This window comes from Myotis lucifugus, unplaced genomic scaffold (assembly GCF_000147115.1).
Source record: "Myotis lucifugus unplaced genomic scaffold, Myoluc2.0 scaffold_30, whole genome shotgun sequence".
NCBI lineage: Eukaryota > Metazoa > Chordata > Mammalia > Chiroptera > Vespertilionidae > Myotis > Myotis lucifugus.
Genome location: NW_005871078.1, coordinates 5,190,232 through 5,200,020, shown reverse-complemented (window position 1 = coordinate 5,200,020; position 9,789 = coordinate 5,190,232). Strand labels below are relative to the sequence as shown.

Below are 9,789 nucleotides of genomic sequence, written 5' to 3'. Positions count from 1 at the left end.
TCTAAAACACCCTAACTCCCATAGAGTACTGTAACCTGGCTGCCAGAGTGTACTGTGAATGCAGATTTAACTCATCCCCTTTGAAAGTACGGACCTTTTGAAAGATTTCTCTTTTAACGGAAACAATCCTCTAATTAGTGAAGTTCATTCAGCAGTGAATGGTCACTCCAGACCCTCAGATTGGCTTCCACAACCTACGTTCCCCTCCCATTCTCCAGAGTTGATGAAATAAAGTGCCTTGGAATTGCAAGTTTTAATCATTCAGATTATTTAAGAGAATACAGAAAAAACTGGGAAGAGGGGTGAAGGCGAATGAGCCAATTTTTAGCGCTTGGGATTGCAAACGTGGGGAATTGACGCCCCCTCCTGGTGAGAAATAGGAACGACCAGGAAAAACAAGCCGGACTGACTCGTAGGGAAAGCAGCTTCTTGCCTTTCAAAGCCTGACGCCCCGTTCCCGCCCCTCCTGGCGGCTCTGACCACTCAGCGAGCCCCGATCGACGTGATTGACAGGCCAACAGCCCGGGTCCGTTACTTAAATTCTTCACTCCGGAAACAATGACCGGTGTTTTCCGGAAGCTCAGCGTCCGCTCCCTCCCAGCATCCTTTGCTTTCCGGCTAAGTTCAGTCCCCTCCGGCCAGTCCCGCCTTGCGCGCCCATTTCGATCCCGAGTTTCCAGCCCGTCTCTCCAGGCGCGGAAGCCGGCCCGGGTTCGCAGGGCTGCGTCCTGGGGCGGCGGCCATGGGGGCGGGGACGGCGCCGCTGGAGGGCTACTACTTCTCGGCGGCCCTGAGCTGCACCTTCTTAGTGTCCTGCCTGCTCTTCTCCGCCTTCAGCCGGGCGCTCCGGGAGCCCTACATGGACGAGATCTTCCACCTGCCGCAGGCGCAGCGCTACTGCGAGGGCCACTTCTCCCTCTCGCAGGTGGGGTCCCCGCCCGAACCCGCCCCTGCCGGCCCGGGGCAGCCCCGCGCCGTCTCTCCCACCCCGATCCGAACCCCCCGCCCCGGCCTCCCAGCCTCCAACGGGAAGGGAACTGGGTAACCCGTGTTCCTGCCTCTGAAAGCTGCGACCTGTTCGCTAAGTGATGCATGGACCGCAGATCTGCCTCCTGGGGAGCAGGGTCATGACAGGAGCCGACGCGGAGCCCCGTTACCTCCGCTTTGCCCCTGGTCCCCGGGCGGCTCCCCGGAAAGGGCGGAAACTTCACTTTCTCGCGCGCCGGCCAGCGCCTCGCCGAGGTTTGGGGGTGGGACGGGGACGGGCGGGGAGCGGGGATCGCCCGCCGGCGAGCAGCTGCGCTCGCCTTAGTTCCATCCTCGGTGTTCGGGGTGGAGGCTCTGTTGTTAACTGGGTCAGGTTAGTGGCAGCCAGCGGAGTGGCATCCTGTTTGAGTGCATAATTGACTGTAAACACATGATAGAGATACAAGAACAAAGCGCTGCAGGCCCTGGAACCGCTTCCTTGCGCCCGCAGCTTCCCCGATGGGGCAGGAACTTGCCCCTTGTTGACGGCAATGGGCCGAGCGACGGTGGGTTTCGTTATGTGTTCCGCTCACAGGCTGTTCAGGGAGGACGCGCTGTGGGCGTGTCATTCGCCCGAGTCTGCCAAGACCGGGTAGGGCGGTGGTTAGAAACACGAAGTCTGGTTAGAGAAAGGCCTGGCTTTAAATTGGAGTTTATGTACCAGTTGTGTGGCCTTGTGAATGTCCGAGTGTCAGGTTACTTATCTGACAACCACAGGACCGTGGCGCGTTGCAGGGTCCGCTACGGAGGGAGGGTGTAGCGCAATGCACGTTAGCTTTCGTTATGGAGCCCGCGGTTCAGTCTCTTGAATCACTTCTGGCCCTGGCTGGTGTGGCTCAGTGGGTAGAGCGTCGGCCTGTGGACTGAAGGGCCCCAGGTTCGATTCCGGTCAAGGGCACATGCCCGGGTTTCGGGCTCAGTCCCCAGTGGGGGCGTGCAGGAGGCAGCCAGTCAGTGATTCTCTCTCATCATTGATGTTTCTCTCCCTCTCTCTTCCTTTCTGAAATCAATAAAAATATATTAAAAAAATAATAAACGCTTCTTTCCCTCCAAACTCATCAGAGTTCCAGCTGATGTTTCCACACTTTTAAACACTGGAGCATTTGCGATTTAATCACCACCATGCGGGCTTTTTGAAGAGTAAGTGGGTCTTTCTGAAGAGCAGACCCTGATTTTAAGTTGTTGTCCACTGGTTGGTGACAGCTTCACAGTCACACAGCCGGGGCAGGGGCAGAGTGTAAGCAGCACATCTGCTCTGCTGAGGACTTCGCAATTGTGTCACGGGATAACTTCTAAACATGCCAGCTTGTTGGTAAAGTTGCTTTCGGGCCTGACATCTTTGTGGTTGTCCTCTCGCTTCTGCTTCATGGGCGGCCTTTCCTTTTGCAGTGGGACCCCATGATTACCACGTTGCCTGGCCTCTACCTGCTGTCGGTCGGGGTGGTCAAGCCTGCCCGCTGGATCTTCGGATGGTCGGAACATGTTGTCTGCTCCATTGGAATGCTCAGATTTGTGAATCTGCTCTTCAGCGTTGGCAACTTCTATTTGCTGTATTTGCTTTTCCGCAAGGTACAACCCAGACACAAGGTATGTTTTCAAAATGTTTTACTCTAAGTTTATATGCCCTCAGCTCCACCATTATGATGAATTGGTTTTATGAGATTTGGTGGAAAATGTCTTTAGCACTTAGTATTTGTGTATATTTTGTCAAGATAAAGTAAGACCTCCCCTACCTCCATTTTAGAATAAGGTTATATTAAAATATTTTAATAACTTACCCTATATAATAAAAGGGTAATATGCAAATTGACCCTAACAGAACAACCGGGAATGACCGGTCGCTATGATGCGCACTGACTGCCAGGGGCAGGCACTCAATGCAGGAGCTGCCCCTGGTGGTACCTGCCCTCCCACAAGGGGAGCGCCACTCAGCCACAAGTCAGGCTGAGGGCTGCGAGCACAGCGGCGGTGGCAGGAGCCTCTCTTGCCCCTGAGGCAGCGCTAAGGCTGTCCGGCTATGGCTTAGGCCTAAGCTGTCAGCTGGATATCCCCCCAGGGCTCCTGGGCTGCCAGAGGGATGTCTGACTGCCAGGTTAGGCCTGATCCCTAGGGAGCGGGCCTAAGCTGGCAGGTGGGTATCCCCGAGGGGTCCCAAACTGTGAGAGGGCACAGGCTGGGCTGAGGGACACTCCCCCCTCCCCACCCACCCCGAGTGCATGAATATTCATGCAACGGGCCTCTAGTTTACTTATAAAATCTAAAGTAAATATTTTTTTTCACCAATCAAACCATTTCAGTTACTATTTACTGAACTTACTCCGTGTGCTTAACATTGAAACTGCAGAGGTAAATGAGGTGATAATTTTCTTAAGAAAGCTGTATTTTCATTAGGAGAAACAGACTTCACCTGAGGAATTTTTAAAAAAATATATTTTATTGATTTTTTACAGAGAGGAAGTGAGAGGGATAGAGAGTTAGAAACATTGATGAGAGAGAAACATCGATCAGCTGCCTCCTGCACACTCCCCACTGGAGAAGTGCCCGAAACCAAGGTACATGCCCTTGACCGGAATCGAACCCAGGACCCTTCAGTCCGCAGGCTGACGCTCTATCCACTGAGCCAAACCGGTCAGGGCTACCTGAGGAATTTTTATGTGACTTAATGTAGGCCCTGGAGGTAAAATGCCTGGGTTTGAATTCTGTCCACTTACTAATTATGTTAATTGAGGCAGGTTACCCCTCAGTGACTCCAAGTCTTAATCTGTTAAATGGGAATAATACACAATCTACCTGATATGACTGTTATAAAGAGTAAAGGAGATTAATAGTGGAAGATGCTTAGAATAGTGCCTGATGTAATGTTAAGGACTCAATAAGTATTAATTACAACAGTTAATTTTAACTTAAGGGGATTATTTCAGTCGTATAAGTTATGAGCGGGGGATAGGTGTAAGACACTCTTCAGATACAGAGAAGGAGCGAGACCTACTGCAGCCCTGGGAGAGAGGGGTGTGGTGGCACTGGGTAGGGCTCCAGAGAGAAGACGGTACCTAAGCTGAATCTTGATGCACAGATAGGGCTTTAGGGTGGGGAGTGAATCCTGGTAGGAGGAGCATGAGCAACAGATGCAGGGAGTTGGTGTTTGGAATTAGAGAATTATAACAGTATGGACCTGTGAGGCTGGAGAAGTAGGTGGGGTGAAGTCATGAATGTCCTTAAAAGTCATGGAAAGGATTTTGAACTTGAATAGGTGATGGACAGCCCTTAATTTTAATCAAGGCAATGGCATGATTTGATTTTGTGATTTAGAATAAATGAAGGCCCTGACCAGGTGGCCTAGTTGGTCAGTTGGTTGGAGCATTGTCCCCTGCACTGCAAGACTACAGGTTCGATTCCCAGTCAGTGCACATATGAGAGGCAACCTACTGAAGTTTCTCTCACCAGTGTTTCTATCTCTCTCTCCCTTCTCCGTTCCTCTCTTTCTAAAAATCAATAAAAACGTATTTAAATGTTTATTGTGTCTTTGCCTAGCTAGAAATAATATTGAATAATTTTATTTAAGTATGACTCATGTGGTTTTGTATTTTTTAAGAAGTCTCTTCATTATCTCCACAGAAAAAGCGTATTTGTTTTATCATGAAAATAAGTTTAACTGTGATTTCTCTTCCTCCTAGGCTGGCTCAAGTGCCCAGAGGATCTTGTCAACATTAACCCTCGCAGTGTTTCCTACACTCTATTTCTTTAACTTCCTCTACTACACAGAAGCAGGATCCATGTTTTTCACTCTTTTTGCCTATTTGATGTGTCTTTATGGGAATCATAAAACGTCAGCCTTGCTTGGATTTTGTGGCTTCATGTTTCGTCAGACAAATATTGTCTGGGCTGTCTTCTGTGCAGGAAACGTCATCGCACAAAAGTTAACTGAAGCTTGGAAAACTGAGCTGCAAAAGAAGAAGGAAGAGAGGCTTCCCCCAATCAAGGGACCGTTTTCAGAATTCAGGAAAATTCTTCAGTTTCTTTTGGTTTATTCCATGTCCTTTAAGAACTTGAGTTTGCTTCTCACCTTGACTTGGCCTTACATCCTTCTCCTGTTTCTGTTTGGTGCTTTCGTGGTAGTGAATGGGGGGATTGTTGTTGGCGATCGGAGCAGTCATGAAGTCTGTCTGCACTTCCCCCAGCTCTTCTATTTTTTCTCTTTCACTCTCTTTTTTTCCTTTCCTCACCTACTGTCTCCTAGCAAAGTGAAAGCTTTTCTTTGCTTAGTTTGGAAACGTAGAATTCAGTTTTTTGTGCTCACTGTAGTCTCTGTATTTTTAGTTTGGAAATTCACTTATGTTCACAAATACTTATTAGCAGATAACAGGCATTATACATTCTATGTGTGGAGAAGAGTTATTCAAAGATATGAAATTGTGAAATATTTGCTAGTTCCTGTCTATATATTTGCTGGTTGGAGTATAACTGACTCATTGAAGTCAAAGTCCGTTTTCTGGAACTTAATGTTTTTCATATGCTTATTTGCTGTTATAGTACCTCAGAAACTGCTAGAATTTCGTTACTTTATTTTACCTTATGTTATTTATAGGCTTAACATACCTCTGCCCCCAATATCTAGACTTGTTTGTGAACTAGGTTGCTATGCAGTTGTTAATTTCATAACTTTTTATATCTTTCTGAACAAGACTTTTCAGTGGCCAAATAGTCAGGACACTCAGAGGTTTATGTGGTAATATCACAGATATCTTGAACTCTAAAATAGATTTCCACATTTCCACATGAGCAACTGAACAGGTGAAAATTATGAACTTTTAGGCACAGTGGTGATCCTCAGATCACTTTAGATGTTTTATTTTTAAACATCGGCTATATGTGTTTTAAACATATATAACAAATCCAAGGGAGTTAAGTGGTAAAAAACTTAGAAACATTTAAGACTTGCTCCATAAGCCTGAGCAATACTGGGAAAATAAAATTGTTTACAATTATCTCATGATATCACTTTTGTACTGCTGGCCACTCAAAAAGCTTGGGAACTTTTTATAGATACAAGTTTAAGAAAATTGGGCACGCATTGTAATACTGGAACTTATGTATTAATTCCCAAAAAGCAATAGTAGACAGAATATTTGAAAACTTTGCAAATGATCAGGTAATATTCTTGATTGAAAAGTTGCTTAACATTTCAGTAAATATAATTTTAATCATTAGGCAAAATAGACTCACATCGATAGTAAGTGTTAGAAATTCCAGGCTCATCTTTGTCTACCTATGATTTAAGTTACTGGTTTTGGTTAAAGATCTAGGAGTGATGAAGCTCTTTCCCTAATTCTAATGTGAACTATGTGATGGCCACAGATAAATTGTGTTGATGATAATACCTTTAAAAAGGGGTTTTCTTTTTGACATATGTTACTGTACTAGTTTTCTGTGGTCGCCATAACAAATGACCACAAACTCGGTGGCTTAAAAATATATCTCACAGTTCTGGGGGCCATAAATCTCAAATGATGGTGTCGGCAGTCTTGGTTCCGTCTGGAGGCTCCGGGAGAACCACTCCCTGCCTCTCTCCTGGCTTTCGGCGGCTCTCTGCAGTCCTTGCTGCCTCGGCTATAGATGCGTCACTGCAGTCTCTCTGCCCTTGTCTTGACATGGCTTTCCCAACGGTCTTCTCTTCTTTATCTTACAGGGACAGTGTCGATGGTCTCATGATGACAGTATTAATTCAGTTATACCAACGGAGACCCTTTTTCCAAATACGATCACATTTACAGGTTCCAAGCAGACATGTCTTTTTGTGGGACACTTCAACGCACTAAAGTTACCAAAGGAGATTTTAGGATACATTTCATAAAAGTGTAGGATATCATTTCTTTGCTGAGATAGTTGAAATAAAATTTTAATGGTTATTGAGAGGTTAAAAACACTAACTTTCAAGGCCAAATATAAAACTAGAGGTAACTGGTATTTGATTCCATTATATAAGAAAAGTTAGAATTGAAAGAGGTTTAGAAATCATTTGACCTAATCTTATTTAGTAGATTGGGGAACAGCTGATCTAATCTTGTGTGTTGGATTTTGGATTCCGTGTCTGCTATTTTGAGTACATTCATTTGATTATCATTCCATTACAGAAAAGTGTTTGGACATGTTAACTCACATGTATACTTAGAACTGAATCGAATTCATCTTTTAACTCATTTTATGTTTGTAAACATTTTTAGTAGCTTTGTGAACCTATTTGTCTTGACTAATGCTTTCTCTGGGTTTTAAATAATGAGTGGGATGGGAAAGTATTCTGTGTTTGCAAATATAAAATCGTGTACAAGTGAAAATGACAAGTGTGGTGGAGCAATAAGTAAAGAACAATCTTGTGCTCTGCTCAGTACTTAGGAAGTAGATCGACTTTTTAGTTGTAACAGTGATTGCAGGACAGATGTTTTTACTCAAACTTTTTTTTTTTAACTACACAAGAAAGCACACTCAATGAAGTTATTATTTATAATGACAATCTGAATTCCAGGAAGTCAAAATTAAAAAAGAAATGTGTAATTTAGGAAAAACAGCTTTCTTGTCTGATACTGTATATGAATGTGTTAAGGAATATTTCTGAGACTGAAAAACTTTTCCTCTCTAATCTATTCTGGCAAAAATGAGGAAACCATCCCACCCCATAAATTGGGGGAATCGCTGTCCCAGTTAATTTTTAAGTTCCTACTCTGTTAAAAGATGTTTTGGATAAAATCTACATTCAGAGAAAACAGGTTAATCTTAGTTTCTTTTTTTTTTCTTTCTATAAAGTACAGAAAGTATAGTACTTAACATTTTAGAAAAGAATGCTGTGAATTAGAAGGTGTCTTTTAGGAATATCCTAAGTGATCTTTGTGTTTTGAACATTTTTCAAGAGATATCAAATAGATGTTTTGACATGAAGTTTAAAAAAATTAGACTTAATTTAATTTCTTGATTAAAAGGTGATTTTTTTAAAAAGAAGCCTGTGGAGACTTGCAATTATTGGTATTAAAGTATATAAGTAGGATTATGTTAAAGAATGTCATACGGATTTAGTACATAATATGTGTAGCCCCAGTATTAAATGTTTGAACTTTTTTCTTCTGTGAAATTTCATAGCTGAGTATTATGTTTATATAGCATATAGCATTAGTAAGGTTCCAGTATGCTGTTTCCTCACATATCATGTGTTTTCTCTTAGGGGATACCCAGAAATCTTTTCTATTGCATCTGACTGTGTATTTAAATGCTTTGGAACTGTAGTTCCTGAGGTTAAACATAGCATGTCATTTGGCAAGAGAAATTTTGTTAGCTCTCTGGCCTCTTCCTCCTCTTCTTAAAGTTATTTCTGAAATGTGCTTCGTCTATTATAAGGTACCTTAATACAAAGAGTTTAATGCAATCTATTTTTATAAACAAGTAGCTTACTATAGTACATTTCTAGTTTGAGTTTAACTGCCACGAGAAGAGAAGAGATCCTCAGTTTTTATTTATACCCCCAAATAGACGATTGTATTAGACGTACTTTTATTTATTTTTTTAATTTTTAAATTACAGTTGACATAGAATATTATATTAGTTTCAGATGTACAACCCCCTAATTAGACATTTATGTAACTTACGAAGTGATCTCCAAAAAATCTAGTACCCATCTGAACACGTATATACTTGTTACAATGTTATTGACTATATTCCTTGTGCTGTAATTTACATCCTGTGACTGTTCTGTAACTAACAATTTGTACATTTTAAATTCCTTCACCTATTTCACCCAGCTTCCAACCCCCCCTTCCCATCTGGCAACCATCAAAATGTTCTCTGTATCTGTGTAGACTCACTTCTAAAATAAAATGTTCAAATAAAGAAATAAATTCGTGTTCATTAAATTAGCATTTATCTTTAAAACAATTAGCATTTTATTAAAAAGTGAAACAAAACGTATCATGAAAATAATATGAGACATTTTTTGTAATGGAAAATTAAACATAATTTAGGGACTATGGGCTTGTAGAAAGAGCATTTAGCTCGGCAGTTAAGATTTTTATATTTGACTGTGGTTTAGGAATCAATAAGGCAAGTGGTTTAACCTTTGGTCCTCATTTCAAATGAGTAGAGTATTGTTCCTAACTGGTCAGTGCCTGGCCCATGTCTAGCCTTATTTCAAAAAGAATCAACCCCTGCCATGTATCCAAAAAGTTCATAAATAAGTTATTTAATAAATATTGAGTAAATGAATACTGAATGAAGTTTTTAGTATAGAAAGAAGTGAATATCCTAGAAAAAATTACAACATTAGTTAATTTTAGGAAATAAATCACATATTTCACAATGAGAGTCAACCTTAACTTTTTCTGCCTAAATTTACTGACTTAGTTTGAATTTTTTTCTTTACCATGGTGCCTAATACTTACATTTACTTATAAATATATGTAAGTAAATATTTCAAAATTATTACTATTTAAAGAAAAATAACTTTCAACCATTAAATTATAATAGTAGAACTGATGTTTATTAGACCTTTAAGGGAACAGAATTTTCAATCAATTAGGACTATTTTGTGTTTTAGGCTTAATTTTACTACTTTAGGGATAACTTAATTATCTTTTATTTGGGATATGTTTTCTGTATTGACAAGACAAACATTTTTAATATGCTAAAACTTGTATAGCTTAGAAAATTCTAATAAGGGATATGTTGAAGTTACATTTTTTAAAACCCACGACTCCAACACTAAATTATTTAATGTTTGAAAAT

General features: G+C 41.7%; 1 protein-coding gene across 1 annotated transcript; it reads left to right on the top strand.

The window, feature by feature from the left end:
• Positions 1–269: 269 nt before the first annotated feature.
• Positions 270–8,580, top strand: ALG10 (ALG10, alpha-1,2-glucosyltransferase). The gene is made up of 3 exons (XM_006086737.3): positions 270–925; positions 2,416–2,613; positions 4,701–8,580. Exons 1-3 carry the CDS (start codon positions 743–745, stop codon positions 5,754–5,756), a joined length of 1,437 nt encoding a protein of 478 aa, XP_006086799.1. The 5' UTR covers positions 270–742; the 3' UTR covers positions 5,757–8,580.
• The last annotated feature ends 1,209 nt before the right edge of the window (positions 8,581–9,789 follow it).